A 26,589-nucleotide genomic window follows, 5' to 3' on the forward strand; every position below is an offset into this window, starting at 1 on the left:
ATATACAAATGCCCAAACTTATTATACCCTGTTCTACAGTAGTGGTGAAGGGTATAAAAATGTAACAGGCTGAATGATCGATACAATATATTGTTAATCGACTTTCCCATTTTTCCGGCTACGAAAACTCGACATGCCTTTTGGCTCTATCCGTGAATTGACCCAATTTTAGGCTTGCTTATAAGACCGAAAATGCTGCCAGGTAATGTGAAATCGATCGGAACAATTTGTGATCAAAAGGAGCAATGTCTGGGTCATACTACCAAATGGGCTAGGGCGTTCCAATCGAGTACTTCGGCCCAAACGCATCAACTGATTTCGATATAAAGCTCCAGTGATCATTTCACTCGGTAGCTGCAGCTCATAGTAATCTAAATTACATATTCTGCGGAAATGTTTGTGTGCCTAACGCATCAACACAATTTGTAAGACATTTTCCCGATAATATTGGGCTTTTTGTTTTGATCCCACAGTCGATGAATACGTGCTTGGAGCGACCATCGGCCATTGCGGAAAATTGGTGGCCAATCGAAGGTGTATGTTACATTTTCAGCTGACCTCTTTGCAAGTAACCACAATCATTTTATTTGTTCACAACTACTCAATGACTTCACAACGAAGAAACCGAAATTCTATAATTTACCACTTTCATGCAAGTATAGCAAATCCTTGACTTCTTCTAGTCAAACTTGTTTTGTGCATCGGTGATATATTGATGGGGGGTATATTAACTTTGTCATTCCGTTTGTAACACATCGAAATATTGCTGTAAGACCCCATAAAGTATATATATTCTGAGTCGATCTAAGCATGTCCGTCCGTCCGTCTGTTGAAATCACGCTAACTTCCGAACGAAACAAGCTATCGACTTGAAACTTGGCACCAGTAGTTGTTATTGATGTAGGTCGGATGGTATTGCAAATGGGCCATATCGGTCCACTTTTACGTATAGCCCCCATATAAACCGACGCTCAGATTTGGCTTTCGGAGCCTCTTGGAGGAGCAAAATTCATCCGATCCGCATGAAATTTGGTACATAGAGTTAGTATATGGTCTCCAACAACCATGTCAAAATTGGTCCGTATCGGTCCATAATTATATATAGCCCCCATATAAACCGATCCCCAGATTTGACTTGCGGAGCCTCTAAGAGAATCAAGTTTCATCGGATCCGACTGAAATTTAGCACATGGTGTTAGTATATAGTCTCTACCCACCATGCAAAAATTGCTCCACATCGGTCCATAATTACATATAGCCCCCATATAAACCGATCCCCCGATTTGGCTTGCGGAGCCTCAAAGAGAAGCAAATTTCATCCGATCCGGCTGAAATTTGGTACATGGTGTTAGTATAATGTCTATATCAACCATGAAAAAATTGGTCCTCATCGGTCCATAATTATATAGCCCCCATATAAAGCGATCCCCAGATTTGACCTCCGGAGCCTCATGGATGAGCAAAATTCATCCGATTCGGTTGAAATTTGGTACGTGGTGTTAGTATATGGTCTCTAATAACCATGCAGGAATTGGTCCACATCGGTCCATAATTATATTTAGCCCCCATATAAACCGATCCCCAGATTTGGCCTCCAAAGCTCTTGGAGGAGCAAAATTCATCCGATCCGGTTGAAATTTGGTACATTGCGCTAGTATGTGGCCGCTAACAACCATGCCAAAATTGGTCCATTTCGGTCTATAGTTATATATAGCCAATCACCAAAAATAGTCTACCAAAATTTTATTTCTATAGAAAATTTTGCCAAATATTATTACTATAGAAAATTTTGTCAAAATTTTATTACTATAGAAAATTTTGTCAAGATTTTATTTCTATAGAAAATTTTGTCAAAATACCTTGCCATCGGCAAGTGTTACCGCAACCCAAGTAATTCGATTGTGGATGACAGTCTTTAGTACAAGTTTCTATGCAACCCATAGTGAAGCGTACATAAGATTCGGCCTGGCCGAACTTACGGCCGTATAAAGGGTAATACGATCAAAATTTGGTCAAGGGAAAACGCGTGTAAATCGTTGAAGTCGTTTATTTAAAAAATCAAATTAAATTTCTTTTTTAAGTTCAATTAGTATTAAATTCAGGAAAAATATTCAGTTAGGTTTTCGCTTTTACAAATCCGAATTGCCGAGCCTAACGCTTGACACCTGCCATCAGATTTTGTACAGCCACCTTGTCCACCTTCTTCGCCGCAGAAAGCCAGTTTGCCTTGAACTGCTGCTCGTCCTTAGCAGTTTTTTTGGTCTTCTTTATGTTCCGCTTGACAATCGCCCAGTATTTCTCAATTGGGCGGAGCTCTGGCGTGTTGGGAGGGTTCTTGTCCTTGGGAACCACCTGCACGTTGTTGGCGGCGTGCCACTCCATGGCCTTTTTACCGTAATGGCAAGATGCCAAATCCGGCCAAAACAGTACGGAACAACCGTGTTTCTTCAGGAAAGGCAGCAGACGTTTATTCAAACACTCTCTCACGTAAATTTCTAGGTTGACAGTCCCGGAAGCTATGAAAATGCTGATTTTCAAGCCACAGGTACAGATGGCTTCCCAAACCAGATATTTCTTTGCGAACTTTGACAGTTTTATGTGCTTGAAAATATCTGCTACCTTTCCCCTTCCTTTTGCCGTATAAAACTCCTGTCCCGGAAGCTGCTTGTAGTCGGCTTTGTCGCAGGTTTCGTCGTCCATTACCACGCAGTCAAACTTCGTCAGCATCGTCGTGTACAGCCTCCGGGATCGCGCTTTGGCCGTCGTATTTTGTGTATCATCTCGATTTGGAGTCACTACCTTCTTGTAAGTCGATAGTCCGGCTCGTTTTTTGGCTCGATGCACGGTTGTAGACGATACACCCAGCTTATTTGCGGCATCACGGAGAGAGAGGTTAGGGTTTCGCTTGAAACTACGGGCAACTCTCTTTGTCGTCTCAGCGGCTTCCGGTTTTCGATTTCCCCCCGATCCAGACTTCCTGGCTGTCGACAAACATTCCCCAAACACTTTAATTACATTTGTAACGGTTGATTTGGCAACTTTTAGCGATTTTGCCAGCATTGCGTGCGAGTAGCTCGGATTTTCGCGATGCGCGAGCAAAATTTTGATACGCTGCTCTTCTTGCTTGGACGGCATTTTGACAACTGAAGAGTGAATTCCAAAATCAAAATAGGAGCAACATTCTACACACACACACCTTCAAAATGAGGGGTGTTAAGGTTTTTTAAATGCAAAATTGAAAGAAATACGTCAAGTTTATATTGACCAAATTTTGACCGGGTTGTATCCGTTCGCGCAATATATATACGTGGCCTATTTTCGTCCACTTTTATAAGCAATTCAACTTTTCCAGTATCACGGTAATGAGCAATGGTACGAATAAACGATTTATTCACATTTACTAGCTGGAGGGCTCTAATGATAGCCTCTTGTGCTATCCCAGCCAAACATAAAGCAATCACACCATTACCACCAAAATGTATTTGTATACTTTTAGACAATAAAATGAACTGTCACTGGAATAAATCTGTGTACTTCCTAGTGTCTGAGAAATCTGCAAAGTCCTCAAAATATACCATACCAGCTTTGTTATCTTTTATTCAAATATTGAATATCTCAGTTAATTTACAGATTATTTCTTTAAATCAAAAGTTTTTTGTCATTACTTTTTAAGGAATATTTGCCTTTCTTTCGACTTTAACGGTGAGACACATATGTCTAAGATTTATTTATTGAATAAAAAGTTCAAAGCAAAGATTATGAATTAATAGTTTTAATTATTTTGTCATCTCTATTGTGAAAGTTGTGGTTTATTTTAAATGTCTCAAATGAGGACTATAATTTTTAAGTGTATATTCACCGTCAATTTATTATTTATATTTTAATAACAAATGTTATCCAATATTCATAATATTTGCTATTATAAAGTTATTTTAAAAAGGGATTAAGATTTATTGGTTTATCACATGAACTTACATATTCTCCTTTGTGAAGCTTTCAAAACTTGTTTTCTCAATTTGCTTTTATTTATGACATAATCTCCTTTAACCTTGCATGGGATATTTTTGTTTCGATTTCATTGAACCTATTATGCAGTTCATTCTGCTCAACAGCTTAAAAACTCCTTTGATATTCATAGAATTCTTTAGCACATTATGATGGACATCATTTGTGGCATACGATGCAATTTACCTGCATTAGACATTTGGATCATGTCGACATGCCTTTATCGCCGTGAAACATCTCACCTCAGGATATGGGGCAAAATTTGCATGCCTTAATGCAACCCAAATCACCTAATGCCCACTAGCTGAATTCCAATTTGATATTCTTTCCCTACCCGTCCCATTCGTTTCTTTTGACAGCACTTTTCGCCATAACATTCCGTTAGTGCTATGATCCCTACTTATTCCAGTCAAACCAGGTTGGTGTTGACTGCTACCAAATGAAGTCATTTATTTTCAAGTGATGAACATAGGCCTGAGTTATGTTCAGAGCATGTGAAAGCGATGAAAAATTTGCCAAAGACACTTTCCATTTTTCAACATTTTTCATTTTATTCTATTCTTTTTTTTTTTTTTTTGTTCGTTGATATTAGGGATGCCAATTTGGGAGAATGATTTGCAAAATGAAAAGAATATATAGGGAGTTTGAAAAAAAATGATGGGGAATTGAAGAGTTTATATAGTTTTATTCCATTAGTTGTCCATCTACTGATGTAATCGTGTGTGATGACTTCATCCCTAGAATGTGAAACCTTCAACCACTACTTTAATCAGGGCTGTGGAGCCGGAGTCTTGGAGTCGGAGTCTGAAGATTTTGCTGGAGTCGGAGTCGTAAAAATTTTGTTCGACTCCGACTCCGGCTATACCAAATTTTTTAAAACACTTCACAATTTTGTAACTAAGCAAGTTTTTACGCAAATTAGTTTCCATTGCGTTATTCATTCGATCAATGTACAGCATGATTGTAAATAAAAATCAACTTCCAATTACGGCTATCTTTTTATGTTTCCTAGAATGTTAGACTAGCAGATGGGCTGGATCGATCCATTTGAATGCCCATATCAATTTATTTGAAATATTTCGAACAATCGAAATTATTTTTTTTTTAATTTTATTTTAATGCCATATACATATGTGGAATATTGACAGAAAATTTTTTCAAAGTTTTTTTTTATAGAAAATCTTGTCAAAATGTTTTCTATAAAAAGTTTTATCAAAATTTTAATTCTATAGCCAATTTTGTCAAAATTTTATTTCTATAAAAAATTTATTCACAATTTTATTACTATAGAAATATTTTTTTCTATAGAAAATTTAGTCAAAATTTTATTTCTATATAAAATTGAGTCAAAATTTTGTTTCTATAGAATATTTTGCAAAATTTTATTTCTATAGAAAATTTTGCAAAATTTTGTTTGCTACACAATTTTTTCTTTAAATTGTATTTCTATTGATAATTTTTTCAAACTTTTAGTTCCATAAAAAATTTTATTTCTATAAAAATTGTATTCAAAATTTTATTTCTATATATTTGGTCAAAATTTGATTTCTATAGACAATTTTGCCAAAATTTTATGTCTATAGAAAATTTAGTCAAAATTTTGTTTCTGTAGAAAATTTTGCAAAATTTTATTTCTATACAAAATTTTGGAAAATTTTATTTACTAGACAAACATTTCTCCAAAACTAGAAGTTATTACAATATTTTATTCGAGCTTATTGGACACTGATACTCACTGCTAAGTCGAAAACTTGTAGAAATGACTCAAATTTTCAAATTTTTCAATGAATGAATCATAAATGCATTTTTGCGAAATTGTCTAAACAATATTTCCCAAATATTGCCCCAGATTTTGTAGAAGTCTGATTTATTTTATCAAAATTATTTTATCAAAATGTAGATCTAAATACAAAGTTTTGCAGAGTAAATTATAATCGGCCCGCCCGACTTTAGACTTTCCTTGCATTTTTATTTTTTGTTAAAATTGTGTTACGTCTCATAACGTTAGATTTAAATTTTAAGTACATAGATTTTGTAGAAGTATATACAATTTTGTCTAAATCGATTCAGATTCAAATTCATGCATATGGGAATATAAACCTTTTATAGCTCGCAACAAATTTAAAGGATTTGAGATAGTATCAATAATTTTGGTCCACAAATACATATACTGTTGGTATCTTCTCATATTATTATAGGTATTTATATCATTATTTTATTTATTACACATTGCCCTAAATTTGAAATATAGAGTTCAATTGGCATCTAATTTGAAATTAAGACCTTTTTTTGCACACATAAATAAATACGATACTTTATATCGATCCACTTACGGTACCCTTACAATAGAACTACAAATTAGTGCTATTAAAATTAGATTTAGTTATATTACCCGGAGTCGACTCCGGAATCGGAGTCGGAGTCGAGCAGATGAAAAATGCTGGAGTCGGAGTCGGAGTGGAGCAAACTTGGCTCGACTCCACAGCCCTGACATTAATCACTAAAAAGTTGGGCAGAGCCGACTATAACACACCCTGAGCCAACCCTACGCAATCAATAAACCTGAGAACTTGGGAGTATTATTAAAATATTTTTGAGACATAAATCTAAATCTCATACGATATGGCTGATGCTTCGCAGAATTAGTGTACCACTAAAATTGAGTCAATTGTTAAAAAAGAGGATATCCCACAATTTGTGTGGGTAGTGCAAGCAAATTAATGAAAATCGGTCAATATTCATATGTAAGAGCTGTATCTAAATCTGAATATAGGTCGTTTATTACATCTTAATATAAAGTAAGTAAGTAACATCGGTTAATAAATAAAGATATTATGGATATATTTCGGTAAATCGGGATGTACTTTTATATGAGAACTATACCTAATTTTAGAGGTTTAGTTGAACATATATAAGAGTATATTGCGACATTTTTGAATACGATTAGATAATAAATAAGATTATTATAACTCAATTTGAAAAAATCAGGGGACAAATATATGTCAAAGGTATATCCAAACTGATTTGATACCAACAGTTTTCATTATATCATAAATGAAGATTACATTGTGCCAACTTTGAAGCAGATCGATTATAAGCAAATTTGCGAAAATCGGCCGTTATATATCTTTGAGAGGTATATCCAAGTCTGAACCTGAAATGAATTTCATTGAAATATATTTAACTGACATGAAGGGTGCTGATAATGATAACCTTTTAACAAATTTTGAGGGCGGTTGGATGGTATATATGTGAAAGAAAACACACTGTTTGGCATTTTCATCAAAATCGGTTAAGAATTGTGACCAGAATTTTGCAAACAACAAATACATTGACAGACGGGTGGTCACCCAACGCTAGAATGACACAAGAGGTGATGCTTTGCTATGGGAAATTTTGTCATAGTTCATTTGCAATAGAGAATTTTGTCAAAATTTTATTTTTTTTTTTGAAATTTCATTAAAAAAAATCAAAAATATTTCATTTTTTTGAAAAAAAAAAATCATTTTTTGTTTTTCTATAGAAAATTTCGTCAATTTGTTTTTCTACAGAAAATTTTGTCAAAATTTTACTTCTATATAGAATTTTATCAAAATTTTATTTCTATAGAAAATTTTGTCAGAATTTTATTTCTATCGAAAATATTGTCAAAATTTTATTTCTATCGAAAATTTTGTCAAAATTTTATTTCTATAGAAAATTTCGTCAAAATTTTATTTCTATAGAAAATTTCGTCAATTTGTTTTTCTACAGAAAATTTTGTCAAAATTTTATTTCTATAGAAAATTTTGGCAAAATTTTATTTCTATAGAAAATTTTGGCAAAATTTTATTTCTATAGTAAATTTTGTCAAAATTTTATTTCTATAGAAAATTTTATCAAAATTTTATTTCTATAGAAAATTTTGTCAACATTTCTTTGCAATATGAAATTTTATTTGTTGCTTTAATTTCAGCTTATGTTAAAGCCATTGCGTTGACTAAACTACAAGAGTAGCTTAAAAAGATGGTTGGATAGACAGCCGTTTCGCAACTTCCACATTCATCATCAGCATCCACCGTGGTGCAATGATTAGCATTGCATACACAAGGTCGTGGGTTCGATTCCTGCTACGACCGAACACCAAAAAGTTTTTCAGCGGTGGATTATCCCACCTCAGTAATGCTGGTGATATTCCTGAGGGTTTCAAAGCTTCTCTTAGTGCTTTCACTGCAATGTGGAACGTCGTTCGGACTCGGCTTTTTTTAGTTTTAAGTCGACACTGAAATTTAACCCCACACCATAGTGGCTGTCTAATTAAATAATTAGGTGTCATGTATCAACTATCTTTATAACAAAATGGGTTCGCAGATTTATAACATGTTCTCCAATATTTTCTCTTTGTCAACATAACAATCACAAAATTTGTTCACATTCCTTTCTAGAAATCTCAAATAATTAAATTCGACATAGAAATCCCTAAATACCAGAAAAGAAAAAATAATGTCTTCACTGGTGTTGGCACTTTTGTGCTGCTTAAGATTATGTTCTGGTGCCTTGTTATATATGGCGATATCTGAAGTGACACAGATTTCACATTTCATTCGTGTGAAATGTTAGAGATGTTGCTTGTGTGAGCTTTAAAGTTGATGTTTGTGTGCGAGTGTGTGTGTCTATGTTGGAAATTTCTGTCAGTCAGTTTTACTTAACACTTTTCCACCTTAATTGCGTGACACATTTACAGGGAGCCACAGAAGTGGGAGAATTTATTTGTGTTTTAACAAGTCCCTCAAACCACAAACAACCAACATGTCTTGTGACACATAGCTAGCCCCATGTTCACACACACACACACACACACGCCAAAATGTACTGAAATACCCATAGAAATTCTCACCATATATATTTGTAGATATGTGTCGTTGATACACCGCCCACCACATACTCTTACATGCTGAAAGATGAAAGGATACCTTTTGATTTTCTGCTATTATCCTTTGAAGTTTTACTGATAATCTTATCAGTCTGTAGCTATGGTTTTACAAACAAAAAGAATAGGATTGATATACAATGGTCACAATGAATTGTGTCATTCCGAGAAATTGTGAGAAATCTGAAGCTACAATTACAAGGAATTGAAAAGGTGATTAAGAGATGAAATAGAAAATACTTTAAACAAGTAAAAAACTGTAGGGGATGGAATTTTTTCTTAAACTGTGTTTTGGTTTGTTTTTGTTCTTATTCTGTATTTCTGTTTAAATTATAGGGGTAAGAGAAATTCACAAAAATAGTTTACACACTGAAAAAAAAAATATATGTATGGCCGTAAGTTCGGCCAGGCCGAATCTTATGTACCCTCCATCATGGATTGCGTAGAAACTTCTACTAAAGACGGTCATCCTAAATTACGATACTTGAGTTCCGGCCGACAGCAAGCCATCTTAAAACTTCTTAACATCATCTTCTAAATTGTAAGTTAGTCCATGCGGGATATTTAGTAGACAAAAAAGAGTCGATTAAATACGTATATATTAAGTTCTTGACCGGTATATATAGGAAAGAAAAAATGACGAACCGATGGTTAGGTTAGGTTAGGTGGCAGCACGATGTATCAGGCTCACTTAGACTATTCAGTTCATTGTGATACCACATTGGTGAACTTCTCTCTTATCACTGAGTGCTGCCCTATTCCATGTTAAGCTCAATGACAAGCGACCTCCTTTTTATAGCCGTGTCCGAACGGCGTTCAACATTGCAGTGAAACCACTTAGAGAAGCTTTGAAACCCTCAGAAATGTCACCAGCATTACTGAGGTGGGATAATCCACCGCTGAAAAACTTTTTAGTGTTCGGTCGAAGCAGGAATCGAACCCACTACCTTGTGTATGCAAGGCGGGCATGCTAACCATTGCACCACGTTGGCTGACGAACCGATATGAATTTTTACGCTGTAATTATAGAGCCAGAATTGAAATATGGGGGTTGCTTCATAAATTCATAAATTTTCTATAGAAATAAAATTTTGACAAAATTTTCTACAGAAATAAAATTTTGACAAATTTTTGTATAGAAATTACATTTTGACAAAATTTCCTAGAGACATAAAATGTTGACAAAATTTTGTATAGAAACTATATTTTGACAAAATTTTCTGTAGAAATAAAATTTTGACAAAATTTTCTATAGAAATAAAATTTTGACAAAATTTTCTACAGAAATATAAAATTTTGACAACATTTTCCATGGCAATAAAATTTTGGTAGATTATTTTTGGCTCGAGTGGCAATCGTGATTTTTCTGCGATTGGGGATCGGTTTATTTGGGGGCTATATATAATATAGATCGATACGGCACAATTTTGGCATGGTTTTTATAGGCCATACACCAGCGAAATGTACCAAATTTCAACCGGATTGGATAAATTTTGCTCCTCCAAGAGGCTCCAGAGGTCAAATCTGGGGATAGGTTTATATGGGGGCTATATATAATTATGAACCGATATGGACCAATATTTACATGGTTGTTAGATACCATATACTAATACCACGTACTAAGTTTCAACCGGATCGGATGAATTCTGTTCCTCCAAGAGGCTCCGGAATTCAAAAAGTAGTAGAGGAGGCTGATGTGGAATGTGGTAATTCCGAAACGTGCGTCCATCCAACCATCTTGCAGTCTATAGGGCTTTGCCCAAATAAGTTTGACAAACATTATTTTCCTCTGTTGGTTAAGCTACACTTGTAGTTTAGTCAATGTATGGTTTTAAGCTGAAATCAAAAAAAATAAAATTTTTGTACTATAGAAAATTTTTTCAAAATTTTATTTCTATAGAAAATTTTGTCAAAATTTTATTTCAATAGAAAATTTCGTCAAAGTTTTATTTCTATAGAAAATTTTGTCAAAATTTTATTTCTATAGAAAATTTTGTCAAAATTTTATTTCTATAGAAAATTTTGTCACACCTATATTTCTATAGAAAAATTTGTAAAAATTATATTTTAATAGAAAATTTTGCCAAAATTTTATTTCTATAGAATATTTTGTCATAATTTTATTTCTTTAGAAAGTTTTGGCAAAATTTTATTTCTATAGAAAATTTTGTCAAAATTTTATTTCTATAGAAAATTTTGTCAAAATTTTATTTCTATAGAAAATTTTGTCAAAGTTTTATTTCTATAGAATATTTTGTCAAAATTTTATTTCTACAGAAAATTTTGTCAAAATTTTATTTCTATAGAAAATTTTGTCAATATTTTATATCTATAGAAAACTTTGTCAAAAAATTATTTCTATAGGAAATTTTATCAAAATTTTATTTCTATAGGAAATTTTGTCAAAATTTTATTTCTACATTTTGTCAAAATTTGATTTCTATACAAAATGTTGTCAAAATTTTATTTCTATAGAAAATTTTGTCAAAGTTTTATTTCTATTGAAAATTTTATCAAAATTTTATTTCTATAGAAAATTTTGTCAAAATTTTATTTCTATAGAAAATTTTGTCAAAATGTTATTTCTATAGAAAATTTTGTCAAAGTTTTATTTCTATTGAAAATTTTGTCAAAATTTTATTTCTATAGGAAATTTTGTCAAATTTTATTTCTATACAAATTTTTGTCAAAATTTTATTTCTATACAAAATTTTGTCAAAATTTTATTTCTATAGAAAATTTTGTCAAAATTTTATTTCTATAGAAAATTTCGTCAAAATTTTATTTCTATAGGAAATTTTGTCAAAATTTTATTTCTGTAGAAAATTTTGTCAACATTTTATTTCTATAGAAAATTTTGTCAAAATTTTATTTCTACAGAAAACTTTGTCAAAATTCTATTTCTATAAAAAATTTTGTCAAAATTATATTTCTATAGAAAATTTTGGTTTTAAGCTGAAATAAAAAAACAACAAAAAAATTTTATTTCTATAGAAAATTTTGTCAACATTTTATTTTTATAGAAAATTTTGTTAAAATTTTATTTCTATAAAAAATTTTGTCAAAATTTTATTTCTATAGAAAATTTTGTCAAAATTTTATTTCTATAGAAAATTTTGTCAAAATTTTATTTCTATAGGAAATTTTATCAAAATTTTATTTCTATAGGAAATTTTGTCAAAATTTTATTTCTATAGCAAATTTTGTCAAAATTTTATTTCTACAGGAAATTTTATCAAAATTTTATTTCTATAGGAAATTTTGTCAAATTTTTATTTCTATACATTATTTCATCCCTGCTGGGATTTGAACCTGTGCCGTTTGACTTTTTCGCTTCAATGGAAGTTCTTTCGAGAAGGTTTTGCAAACTACGAGAATTTTTAATTTTTTTGTTATTTTTAATGGAAAAAATATATTTATACGAAAATATATGCCGAAAATAAAAAATAAAAACGATGCATGACATAAAAAAATATTTTTTTAGAAAAATATTTGATAAAAAAAATTGCCGCTGGTGAGATTTGAACCTGCGTTTCTTATTTTTTCGTTCATACTAATAAAGAACATCTTGAGGAGCAATTATAATGTTATTCCTTGGTGTCGTATTACGATCATATCACAAACATTTAAATTAACCTTTCGACGCTTTATGTTCAAAGGCGTTGGTGTATGAGTGTGCTAAGGCGTTCTGTTATGGTGCCAGCAAACCCAGGTTCAACCCCTGGTCGGAGCGAACAAATTTTTCAAATTGTAAAAATTAGATAATAGGAATATAATTGTGTAATAAAACATATGGATGAAAAAAAAATTAAATTGGTTGAAAAAAATTTTTTTTCGCTTTTTAAATTTCTTCATTCAAATTAACTTCCAGGACACAAATTCTAAAGCAATGCGAAGGATCCAAAAAGGGAGTACTTCCGTCCTATGACAAGCCCATGTAAAATTCATTGGAGATGATCCAAGTTTGCACTACTTCCGGATCACAGATTGGGGATCCAAACTACTTTTTTGGAAGCTCTTTTTTTCCTGGGTAGTTAAAGCAAAGTTTTATTTGTATGTACAATTTTTACAACATTTTTGCATAATTTTGTATTTATATAAATTTTTTTAAGTTTATTTCTGTACAAAATTTTGGCAAAATATTGTTAAAACTTTATTTTTAGAGAAAATTTTATCAAAATTTTATTTCTATAGAAGATTTTATCAAAATTTTAGTTCTATAGAAAATTTAAAAAAAATACCGATTTGACGAAAATGGAGTAAAATCAATCAAATTCCATTTGATTCGACCGTCGGACCAAATTTACAAATTAATTATTTTTTGGACCAATTTTGGTCCGATCGGACCAAAATGGCAACCCTGATGACAAGGTAACTCCTATTTTTAGCGGAGGCCGAACGGCTTTCTACATATCAGTGAAACCACGTAGAGAAGCTTCGAAACACTCAGAAATGTTACTAGCATTCTGGGGTTGAACCCGTAACACGTTGTATGCAAAGCGAGCATTACACCAAGCCTGACGTTAACTACTTTCCACTTCTTCAGGGTTTTAATAATCGCTTGATTTTCCTAGTAAATATAATTAAATATTTTATATATTTAAAAAAATTGGTGATCTTCATTCTCTTTCAGTTTAACTCCTAAAATAATTGAATAAAATTCAATTTGTGGTTCTAATATTTTACGCATTTCTTTTGCCTTCCATTTCAGATGGTTACCAAAATCCGCCATGAGGCCAGTGGGCCCAGATACCTCACACACTGATTGCATATTGGTCGTTGGTGTTTCCCGTCCTAAATTAGCTGTAGTATTTCTTACCGTTATGTTGATATCCTTATTTTTGACATTTCATGTCCTGTATGACAGTGCAGTTTATAATATTCAAGCTGCTCAAGCCGTTCATGAACACCATCATCGTTTAGCGTTAATCAATTCCAACAGTATTAGTGGCTTTGGTGGCAGTTCCTTATCTGCAGGTGGTGGCAGTGGTAATGGCAATCGTTTTAATCATTTGCCCGAGGATTACACGCATAATGGCAAGCATACGGGTGATATATCATCATTATCTTCATCGTCCATGTCCTCGTCGTCGTTGTCATCCTCTTCCTTATCATCTTCATCGTTGGCATCTTTATCGTCACCCAATCAACAGATAAGTCATCCAATGGTATTTCCTTCGAATCGGGTACATTTTCCCAAAACCAGTCGACGTTTACCGCAGGTAAGTTATTTAATATACCAACTGTATAATGTGTGGCTTTGTGTACATGGTGAAATTCAACTTAGTCAAACAAAGAGAGACAGAGAGAAAGAGAATGAGAATGGGTGAGAGTTTTTTTTTCGTGTTGTATGTGTTAACTTCATTGAGACAACACAGCTTGTCTCAATGAAGTCTTGATTGATTGATTGTAGCAAGAATATCAATTGGATTAAGGTGTTTACAATTATTTACAAAGCAAGTAAGGAAAGTCTAAAGTCGGGCAGGGCCGACTATATTATACCCTTCACCACTATGTATACCAACATTTTTGATCAAATTTGTTAGGGGCTATATAAAGATTTGGACAACATTTTTTAAACTTTCACCTAATGTCTAGACTCAAAATTTAAATTGGTTAATGACCGGGACGCACCACAATGTTAGTACAAAACAAGTAAGGAAAGTCTAAAGTCGGGCGGGGCCGACTATATTATACCCTGCACCACTTTGTAGATCTAAATTTTCGATACCATATCATACCGTCAAATGTGTTGGATGCTATATATAAAGGTTTGTCCCAAATACATACATTTAAATATCACTCGATCTGCACAGAATTTGATAGACTTCTACAAAATCTATAGACTCAAAATTTAAGTCGGCTAATGCACCACCCTAATGTTCCACCCTAACACAATGTTAGTAAAACAGTGTGGCGCAGGGTATAAATATGGGAAACATTTAAATCTGAAGCAATTTTAAGGAAACTTCGCAAAAGTTTATTTATGATTTATTGCTCGATATATATGTATTAGAAGTTTAGGAAAATTAGAGTCATTTTTACAACTTTTCGACTAAGCAGTGGCGATTTTACAAGGAAAATGTTGGTGTTTATGGAGCACGGGAGCACAATATATTTGGAGAAGAGCTGAGAGTATTCAAAAGGAGGTGCAAAGCAGAAACAGGGCCACAATCTCGAAAGATATTTAGAGTGGAACTTTTCACTCCAGATGGTTTTATGATTGCGAAGTGTAGATTGGACAATAGAATGAGAGGAATAAATGGAAACAAAATATTATGATTTTGTAAACTATTTTGGATTTTATTTTCTTAGGATTGTCGATCTTACCAGTACGATAGTTACAGCAGAACAACGAGGTATTCCTTTATTAGGATTTTATGGCGGAAGTTGTATCTCGGTATGATAGTTTGTCGATAATTTCGTTAAAAAATATTAAATGTCATTGACGTACTAATAATCGATTGGGGATTTTAGAACGTGTTTTTGGGAATTAATATATCTGGGACAATAAATTATTCACGATTATTATTCAATCCAATTTATGTTAGTTTACGGATATTGGCATAAACAGTTGGTATTTTGACCATTTTTGTCGAAATCAGAAAAACATATATATGGGAGCTAACCTAAATCTGAACCGATTTCAATCAAATTTGGCACCCATGACTATACTACCAATTGTACTCCTTGTGCAAAATTTCAAGCAAACCGGGATAAAACTCTGGCTTCTGGGTCCATATAAGTGCATATCGGGTGAGCTATATCTAAATGGGAGCTATATCTAAATTTGAATCGATTTCAACCAAATTTGGCACACATGACTATATTACTAATTTTACTCCTAGTGCAAAATTTCAACCAAATTCGGCTAAAAATCTGGCTTCTGGGGCCATATAAGACCATATCGGGCGACAAATATATACGGAAGCTATATCTAAATCTGAACCGATTTCAATCAAATTTGGCACACATGACTATACACCAATTGTACTCCTAGTGAAAAATTTCAACCAAATTCGGCTAAAAATCTGGCTTCTGGGGCCATATAAGTCCATATCGGGCGAAAGATATATATGGGAGCTATATCTAAATCTGAACCGATTTCAATCAAATGTTGCACACTTGACTATACGGCTAGGTGTTATGTTTGTATAAAATTTCAAGCAAATCGGTATAAAACTCTGGCTGCTGGGTCCATATTAATGCATATCGGGCGAAAGATATATATGGGAGCTATATCTAAATCTGAACCGATTTCTTCCAAAATCAATAGGGTTATATTCTGACCAAAATTAGGAACATGTGCCAAATTTGAAGGCGATTGGACTTAAATTGCGACCTAGACTTTGATCACAAAAATGTGTTAACAGACAGACGGACGGACGGACAGACGGACATGGTTATATCGACTCAGGGACCCACCCTGAGCATTATTGCCAAAGACACCATGTGTCTATCACGTCTCCTTCTGGGTGTTACACACATATGCACTAACTTATAATACCCTGTTCCACAGTGTGGCACAGGGTATAAATATTGGAGAGATTTAAATTGCAAAAAAATTCGCAAATCTGTATTTATGATTTATAGGTCAATATATACGAATTATAGTATAGGTAAATTTGAATCATTTTTGCCAGCTGTCGACTTAACATAACAGTGACGATTTAACAATTTTGGCCATATTTGATAAAATCTGAGGAACATATATATGGTGATTTTCGAAATGAAACATTGGCATCCGTGGTCATATGACTGTAAATCGGACGACAGATATATATGGGAGCTATATCTAAATCTGAACCGATTTCAACCAAATTCAGTACGCATATTTATAATGTCAATTCTACTCCCTGTGCAAAATTTCACGTAACTAGGAGTAAACCTTTGGCCTCTGGGGCCATAGGAGTGTAAATCGGGCGAAAGCTATATATGGGAGCTATATCTAAATCTGAACCGATTTCAACCAAATTCGGTACGCATATTGATAATGTCAATTCTACTCCCTGTGCAAAATTTCACGTAACTCGGAGTAAACCTTTGGCCTCGGGGGCCATAGGAGTGTAAATCGGGCGAATGCTATGTATGGGAGCTATATCTAAATCTGAACCGATTTCAATCAAATTCGGTACGCATATTTAACGTTAATTCTACTCCCTGTGCAAAATTTCACGTAACTCGGAGTAAACCTTTGGCCTCGGGGGCCATAGGAGTGTAAATCGGGCGAAAGCTATATATGAGAGCTATATCTAAATCTGAACCGATTTGACTGATATTCACAAAATATTCGATTGTACGAAATTGGAAACAGATCGGTTGATAAATACGTCATTTTTGACCAGATCGGTTATAAATATATATCGCAGCTATATATAAATCTGAACCGATGTTTTCCAAAATCAATAGGGATTGTCTTTGAGCCGAAAAAGCACCCTATGCCAAATTGGAGGACAATCGGACTTAAACTGCGGGCTGGACTTTGGACACAAAAATACATCAACAGACAGACAGACAAACAGACAGACGGACATCGTTAAATCGTCTCAGTATTTAATTCTAAGCCGATCGGTATACTAAAAGGTGGGTCTATGACTACTACTTCTCGGCGCACAGTGGTCGGTGCTATATGGAGTTAGCGGCCAAATATACTTCCAATATAGGTATCATCGTGAAACTTCGGTCACGGCTATATAATTATGTCAGGACTATTTAATGATAAAATGGAATTGATTTATGGCGATTTGGTATATAGGTGTGAAGAAAATTATGGTTATAGGTTCATCTGTTGGTATAGCCCCCATATATACCGATCTCCCAATTTTACTTCTTGAGCTTGTAGGAACCATAGGAACAATCCCACGGCGGCGGGTTCTACGCACCGGATTGACCCGATGGATACCAGCCATCGGCCAGCGGCTGCCACCTCAGTGTACGTGTTGTCTCGTCCGTTTTTTCGTGTTGGAGAAGGTGCATCCCGGGGAGCCTTCTCCGCCTGCTTTTGGTCCGAGCCGGGATAGAGGAAAACCCCGGACCATGGTACTGTGCCGTCTGCCGAAATCGAACCGAAACCGAGCGATGGTGACATCGCTCGGTTTCGGTGAGGTGTAACCGGTGCATGGAATGGGTGCACTTCCGGAACTGCTCCGGCCTAACATCGCTGCGGGAGTATAGTCAAACTGACTTCGTGGCAGGATGCTGTGCCAATGACAGCAGCAGTGGGTCATCTGATTATGTGACCCCACCGACTTCTCCCGCACAACAATATTCTCCGCCGCAGCATCTTACACCGAATATTGTTGTACCAGTTCCGGAGAGTGCATCATTTTTGCAATTTAATTGCAACGGGCTCCGTGGTAAGATTAGTGAGATCGTAGACTTTATGAATCGGAAAAGGATAAGGGTCGCGGCGATCCAGGAAACAAAGCTGAATCCCACCTGCAGCCTACGACATTGTGATGGGTACAATGTCCTACGGAAGGATCGCACAAGAAATGGAGGTGGTGGCCTGGCTTTCATATTACACCGTTCCGTGCAGTATAGACCTATCACGCTTGTGCTAGACACTAATGACCCGTACATGGAATGTATGGGGGTAGCAGTTAAGTGTGGGGCTGCCGAGATAGAGCTATACAATGTGTACATACCGCCGGTTGGTAGCTGTGCTCCTGGTTATAGCCCAAACATTGAGTGGTTGTTGAGCGGGCATAACCGATTGGTTCTAGGAGATTTTAATGCCCACCATGAACTTTGGCATTCTCTCCTGGGTAATGACCAGAGGGGCATAGCTTTGGCAGAGCAGATATACGACTCCACATTTTGCACGGTGAACGAAGAGGCCCCCACGATAAATGATAAATGACGTCTCCTGGCAACCCGTCATTTCATTGGGTTCGGACCACCTCCCCATAATTCTCACCATCAACCGACCCTCTGATTTCATAACCTCTGAACGCCGGACGTTTATTAATCAAAAGAAAGCCAACTGGGAAGGCTTCAGAGAATACACCGATCGCCGCTTCAGTGAGCTCCCGTCCCCCTCACATGTTCATGTTGCCCAGAGGGAGTTCCGGGACATCATCAACGCAGCAGCCGCTCGCTTCATACCCGCTGGTCGAATTGCCCAAGTGAGGCCCAACTTCCCAGCCGAAGCGGCGGGACTCGCAGACGAGCGTGATGAACGCCGTCGTGCTAACCCTGCTGATCCTAGAATCAGAGAACTAAATCTAGAGATTAGTAAGATAGTCGACGAGCACAAGCGGAACACTTGGTTAGAGCACCTGAAGCAATGTAACTTAGGAACAGGAACTGGTAAATTGTGGTCAACAGTTAGAGCCCTCTCGAACCCCTCCACAAGGGATGATGGGATTTCAGTCACATTTGGCGACGTGACTGTGACTGATCCGAAGAGGTGCGCCAAATACTTCAACCGACAGTTTGTCGAGCATCCCGAGAGTGATAGAGCGAAAAGGAGAGCCACCCGTCGTGTACGTGGTCTCCGAGCCGATGACACACCACAATTTACTGCAGCCGAAGTTACCAATGTCATCAACAGCGCGAAACCATCTAAGGCGCTGGGCCCTGACGGAATTTCAATGCTAATGCTGAAGCATCTGGGAATACTGGGAGTTGAGTACCTGACCAGACTCGTCAATTTGTCTTTGGAATCACACATTATACCCGATGTCTGGAAAATGGGAAGGGTGATTCCACGACTGAAACCGGGCAAAGATTCGAGCAAAGGTGAATCGTACAGACCGATATCCCTTCTTTCGCCAGTAGCCAAGACACTTGAGGCATTACTCCTCCCCAGCCTTGTGGAGAATTTTCCAGCTGCCCACCATCAACATGGATTCCGTAAGGTACATAGTACGACAACAGCCTTACATGCCATTTCGACGCATATTAATAAGGGACTTAACCAGCCCAGGCCGTGTCACAGGACGGTCCTCGTGGCGCTTGACCTATCGAAAGCATTCGATACGGTCAACCATGCCACATTATTTGAGGACATCGAGAATACGTCCCTACCGGCAGGAGCGAAGCGTTGGGTGCTGAATTATATGTGTGGACGCCAGTCGTACGTGGAATTCAGGGACAGAAAGTCAAGACCGCGTAGAGTTAAACAGGGAGTTGCCCAAGGTGGGGTGATATCTCCGGCACTGTTTAACCTCTACATGTCCTCGATTCCACCCCCTCCTGACGGCGTCGAGATTGTATCATATGCGGATGACTGTACAATCTTGGCATCTGGGCCCAATGTTGATGACATTTGCGATCGGTTGAACGTCTACATAGCTAATCTTACCAGTTATTTCACTGCGAGAAACTTTAGGATATCCCCCACCAAATCCTCAGCCACACTATTTACTACATGGACGGCAGAAGTGCGCAGGCAGTTGAATATCAGAGTCGATGGAGTAATAATTCCGACCACAAATTACCCCAAGATTCTTGGGGTCACATTCGACAGCCTTTTTAGGTCATCTGCCCATGCCACTGCAATTTGTAATAAGCTCCGTGGTAGAAACAAGGTCCTCAAGTCACTAGCCGGCAGTACTTGGGGTGCGGACAAAGAAACCTTGATAACTACTTATAAGGCAATTGGCCGGTCAGTGGTAAACTATGCAGCGCCAGTGTGGACACCGCAGACCAGTGATACGCAGTGGAATAACATACAAACCTGCCAGAACGCTGCTCTTAGAACTGCGACTGGGTGTCTCCGCAGCACACCCCTGGATCACCTTTATGTGGAGACAAAGATCATCCCTGTGCGAAGACACAACTACATGTTGTCAAAGCAGTATCTCCTGGGTTGTTATCGCAGTAATCATCCAAACCACCATCTTATAGATACACAACCACCACCCAGGAACGTAAGGGTTGATATACATAATCTAGAGCGCGAGATCCAGCGCTATAAAAGAGAGCCTCTAGATCAAACAGCGTACCAGGCAGGTTTGAACAGGATTCATGAGGATACTGTAGCTGAAGCGGTGAGAAGCTACAAGGTTAATCCTGTTCTTGGAGTCCGACCACCGCCCATAGCACCGGAGGAAAGAGACCTCCCACGGCAGACTAGGGTAGTTTTGGCCCAATTAAGATCAGGCAAGTACAGCCGCCTCAATTCCTACTTATCGGTGATTGATAGCAGCGTAGCCGACGTTTGTCCAATTTGCAACCAAGGGCCACACGACACGCGTCATCTTTTCTCTTGCCCAGCCAAACCAACCCGACTTACCACCAGATCACTCTGGACACACCCCATCTTAGTCGCAGAGTTCCTTGATCTGCCAACAAGCTGATGTACCAAGCGTATAACATGAAATGGATGAGATCACAATAAACTGTTACAACAACAACAACATAGTTTCTATCCGATTTCCCTGAAATTGGAAATCTAGAGGTATTTTAGGACCACAAATAGGAGTGCCGAAAATGGTGTCTATCGGCCCATGGATTTATATAGCCCCCATATATACCGATCTCCGAATTTTATTTCTTGGGCTTCTACAAACCGTATTTTCTATTCCATTTGTCTTAAAATTCAAATACAGGGGTATTTTAGGACCACAAATAGGTGTGAAGAAAATTTGGTTATAGGTTCATGTGCTGGTATAGCCCCCATATATACCGATCTTCCGATTTTATTTTTTGGGCTTCTAGACAACGTACTTTCTATCCGATTTGCCTAAAATCTATATATAAACCGATTTCATCCAAAATAAAAAGAGTTCTATTCCGACTCAAAAGAGTTCTATTCCGAAAGCTTAATTTCATCTAGATCAAAGTTATTACACACTCTATATATGGTGTTTAGGCTATACAGGACTTGTGCATTCATTTGTGTTTCACTTCTTGGTACACTGATGCGTATGATTTCTATTAATTTTTGTTAGAAATTTATCATCCGCTCCAGGGTCCTTTGCGTAGATAAATTTAACCTCTCATAAGTGGACACCTCCCATGTATGGACAAAATATGAACCGATCTCTAGACTTGCAGAATCTCTTGGATGTGCAGATTTCATCTGATCCGGTTGAAATTTAGTACGTGCTGTAAAAATGTGGATTGTGGTAACCATAAAAATTGGTCCATATCGGTCCATAAATATATATAGCCCCCATATAAACCGATCCCCAGATTGGGCTTTGGAAGCCTCTCGTAGAAGCAAATATTTAAACCGATCCCAAGATTTGGCATGCGGAACCTCTTGGAGCTTCGTTCAATTCGGTTGTAGCTAGAGGTGTGCACGTGAGTAACAGTTTACTCACGCTCACGCACACTCACGACTGAAAAATCATACTCACGCACACTCACACACGATATTTTTTGGTAGGACTCACGCTCACGCACACTCGCGAAAAGAAAATTTGTACTCACGCACGAAAACGTCGTGACTCACGAAAAATACCGTGACTCACGAAAAATATTGTGACTCACGAAAAATATCGTGACTCACGAATAATTTTATGATTAACTTACCTTACCGAAGTGTCTGAAAACATGAGCATTATTAATATCGATAGTGTTATTAAACTCTTAACATCCTAGGTGTCACTAAAATTGTAATTGAATTTAACTCTTAAGCGTTTTATGTTGGTGAGCAGGAATATTTTCGTGAGTGTAATTCGTTACTCACGCACACTCACGAAGATATTAGTTTCGTGACTCACGCTCACGCACGACATTTTGGTTTGTTAATCACGCTCACGCACACTCACGCTGTTGTCATGAGCGTGACTCACGACTCACGCACTAATCACGAAAATGTTCGTGAGTCACGACAATTTCGTGTCACGTGCACACCTCTAGTTGGAGCAGCCAATTTCATCTATAACGGTACATAATTATACGAGGGCGGTTCGGAAACTTCTTAGCCTACCAATGAAAGAAATAGTTAGTTTTTCAAAAATGTTTTTATTTTTCAATATAATCTCCTGAAACTGCAATACACTTAGGTGTATTGAATTGCCAAATTTGAAGTAGTTTGGACGAAAAGTGCGATCCAGACTTTGATTACAAAAACGCAGACAGACGGACATGGCTACATGGGCTGGCCCTAAGCATTAGTGCCACACACCATGTGTCTATCACGTCTGCTTCTGGCTGTTGCAAATATATGCACTAACTTTAACAGTGTGGCGCAAGGCATAAAAACTTACAAAAAAATTGGCATATTAATGCTCTAATAAACAGAATGGCATTACTAAAAATCTAGAGAAATTTCTGCCACCAAATAAGAAATTCATAGGAATTTTTGTTACCTATCATTTTGAGCACCATGTTAAATCATTTATTATATATTTTCAGATGAATGGGTCCTATTATGTTCAAAATTATTTTCAAATTCTCGCAAAAAAGTCATTCCAAGTAATTTCATTATTAAAGCTATAACCCATTTAAAATCTCATTAGACTACCAGTCTGCCCATAGAAAAAAATGAGCAACAATTTTTTTTTTGCTCTCATTTCATGTGAAATAAATTTCTCTATGGTTAATTAAATTTTGACAAAAGGAAAAACATAACTTGATTGCTAGCCAACTACAATATGAAATAATTAACAGAAATTTCAGCTAAACAAAAACAAAAACCCAACTTTTTTCATTGGCTGCCAAGTGATGTTTTTTTCTCGTTTAGACATGGGCCTACACACACACACACTCCTTTATTCACACAGTCTCACCTACCACGTCCTCCAAACAGCAATGTTGTGAACACAGCCAAGCAATGTCAATGAACAGCGGAGAAGAATTATAGCAGCGAATGGCTAACAATCTTGTGGTTGGACGAATATTGCCAGACTTTTGTTATTATTGCAGACATTCATCACACGGTATGCTCTAAGGGAATAAAATATCGTGCAACGACAAATAACAGTGAATTGAAGGGAATATTTTGGTATAAAATCTTCTATGGAGTGGACTGATAGTCTTCTCTAAGTTAACTTGGGGCAAGATAATCTCCCAATGTAGGTGATGAGGTATTGCTTCCGAGTGGCATTTTTAATTCAGACGAATGGAGCCTCTGGAATGGAGTCTTTGGAATGGAGTCACTTACTTATCATCTGAATATGGCATAACGTTTATTCTATCTTGGTCTACGAAAAGCAAACTACTATTTTTAGCAATTGTCTAAAGTGCAGATGATGAAATTTCCCCTTGGGGAGTGTCTGCAGTAAAACGATGAACTACCTCTCTCTTCATTAGGGGTTCGGGCAATGAGAGCTATATCAAATTTTTACCGAAAAAAACCAAATTAGACATAACTCAATAGGGCCTAAAATATTTCTAGATTTCCAATTTTATATTTAAAGTCAAAAGGGAAGACCAGTCTATACGGGTCTATGACCAAAATATGCACCCATATACTGACAATTTTGTCAAAATTCTATTTCTATAGAAAATGTTGTCAAAATTCTATTTCTATAGAAAATGTTGTCAAAATTTTATTTGTAATCCGAATTTAGCCAAATTTTTATTGTGTTAGAAAATGTCGTCAAAATTTTATTTGTATAAAAAATTTTGTCAAACTTATATTTCTATGGAAAATTTTATGTTAATTTTATTTGTACACAAAATTTTGTCAAAATTTTATTTCTATACAAAATTTTGTCAAAATTTTATTTCTATAGAAAATGTTGTCAACATTTTATTTTTATACAAAATTTTGTCAAGAATTTATATCTATAGAAAATTTTGTCAAAATTTTATTTCTATACAAAATTTTGTCAAAATTTTATTTCTATAGAAAATTTTGTCAAAATTTTATTTCTATACAAAATTTTGTCAAAATTTTATTTCTATAGAAAATTTTGTCAAGATTTTATTTCTACAGAAAATTTTGTAAGATTTTATTTCTACAGAAAATTTTGTAAGATTTTATTTCTAAAGAAAATTTTATCAAAATTATATTTCTATGGGAAATTTTTGCAAAATTTCATTTGTACAGAAAATTTTTGCAAATTTTTATTTCTATGGAATATTTTTGTAAAATTTTATTTCTATGTAAAATTTTTGTAAAATTGTATTTCTATAGAAAATTTTTGTACAATTTTATTTCTATAGAAAATTTTTGCATAATTTTATTTCTATAGAAAATTTTTGCATAATTTTATTTCTATACGAAATTTTTGCAAAATTTTATTTCTATAGAAAATTTTTGCAAAATTTTATTTCTATAAAAAACTTTGGCAAATTTTTATTTCTATAGAAAATTTTTGCAAAATTTTATTTGTACAGAAAATTTTTGCAAAATTTTATTTCTATAGAAAATTTTTGCATAATTTTATTTCTATAGAAAATTTTTCCAAAATTTTATTTGTACAGAAAATTTTTGCAAAATTTTATTTCTATAGAAAATTTTTGCATAATTTTTCACAAAATTTTCTATAGAAATAGAAAATTTTGTGAAAATTTTATTTCTATACAAAATTTTGTTAAAATTTTATTTCTATACAAAATTTTGTCAAAATTTTATTTCTATAGAAAATTTTGTCAAAATTTTATTTCTATACAAAATTTTGTCATGATTTTGTTTCTATACAAAATTTTGTCAAAATTTTATTTCTATACAAAATGTTGTCAAAATTTTATTTCTATAGAAAATTTTGTCAAGATTTTATTTCTATAGAAAATTTTTGCAAAATTTTATTTCTATAGAAAATTTTATCAAAATTATATTTCTATAGGAAATTTTTGCAAAATTTTATTTCTATAGAAAATTTTATCAAAATTATATTTCTATAGGAAATTTTTGCAAAATTTTATTTCTATGGAAAATTTTTGTACAATTGTATTTCTATAGAAAATTTTTGTACAATTTTATTTCTATAGAAAATTTTTGCATAATTTTATTTCTATACGAAATTTTTGCAAAATTTTATTTCTATAGAAAATTTTTGCAAAATTTTATTTCTATAGAAAATTTTTGCAAAATTTTATTTAATAGAAAATTTTTTATTTCTATAGAAAATTTGGCAAAATTTTAGATCCAAAGAAAATTTGGCAAAATTTTACTTCCGCAAAAAATTTTGTCAACATTTTATTTCTATAAAAAAATTTTGTCAAAATTTTATTTGTATGAAAAAATTTTGTCAAAATTGTATTTCTATAGAAATTTTTTTTTTTTCAAAATGTTATTTCCATAGAAATTGTTTGCAAAATTTTATTTCTATAGAAAATTTTTGCAAAAGTATATTTCTATAAAAAATTTTTTAAAAATTTTAATTCTATACAAAATTTTTTTTCTATAGAAAATTGTTGCAAACCTTTATTTCTATGGAAAACTTTGTCAAAACTGTATTTCTATAAAAAAATTTGTCAAAGTTTTAGTACTATAGGAAATTTTGTCAAAATTGTATTTCTATAAAAAATTTATAAAAAATTTAAATTTAAAAAATTTATTTTAATAGAAAATTTTGTCGAAATGATGATGACGGGGCTTTCAGAGAAAACTATTACATTTGCATCATCTAAGATTCAGCCCGGCCATACGTGCGTATACTTGTTACACCCACCACCATAGAATGGAGACGGGGATATAATAAGTTTGTCATTCCGTTTGTAACACATCGAAATATCGATTTCCGACTATATATAGTATATATATTCTTGATCAGGGAGAAATTCTAAGGCGATATAAGCATGTCCGTCTGTCCATCTGTCTGTGCGTC

At 34.7% G+C, this 26,589-nt stretch overlaps 1 protein-coding gene across 2 annotated transcripts in view; it reads left to right on the forward strand.

Moving 5' to 3' along the window:
• Hs3st-A (Heparan sulfate 3-O sulfotransferase-A) overlaps window positions 1–26,589 on the forward strand; it is a 291,348-nt gene that overhangs the window by 226,121 nt on the left and 38,638 nt on the right. For both annotated transcript variants that reach the window (XM_075311929.1, XM_075311930.1), the window contains exon 6: window positions 13,626–14,136. In XM_075311929.1, coding sequence (XP_075168044.1) covers window positions 13,626–14,136 — 511 coding nt within the window. The remainder of the gene's footprint in view (window positions 1–13,625; window positions 14,137–26,589) is intronic.

Source organism: Haematobia irritans, chromosome 5, assembly GCF_050003625.1.
Source record: "Haematobia irritans isolate KBUSLIRL chromosome 5, ASM5000362v1, whole genome shotgun sequence".
Taxonomy (NCBI): domain Eukaryota; kingdom Metazoa; phylum Arthropoda; class Insecta; order Diptera; family Muscidae; genus Haematobia; species Haematobia irritans.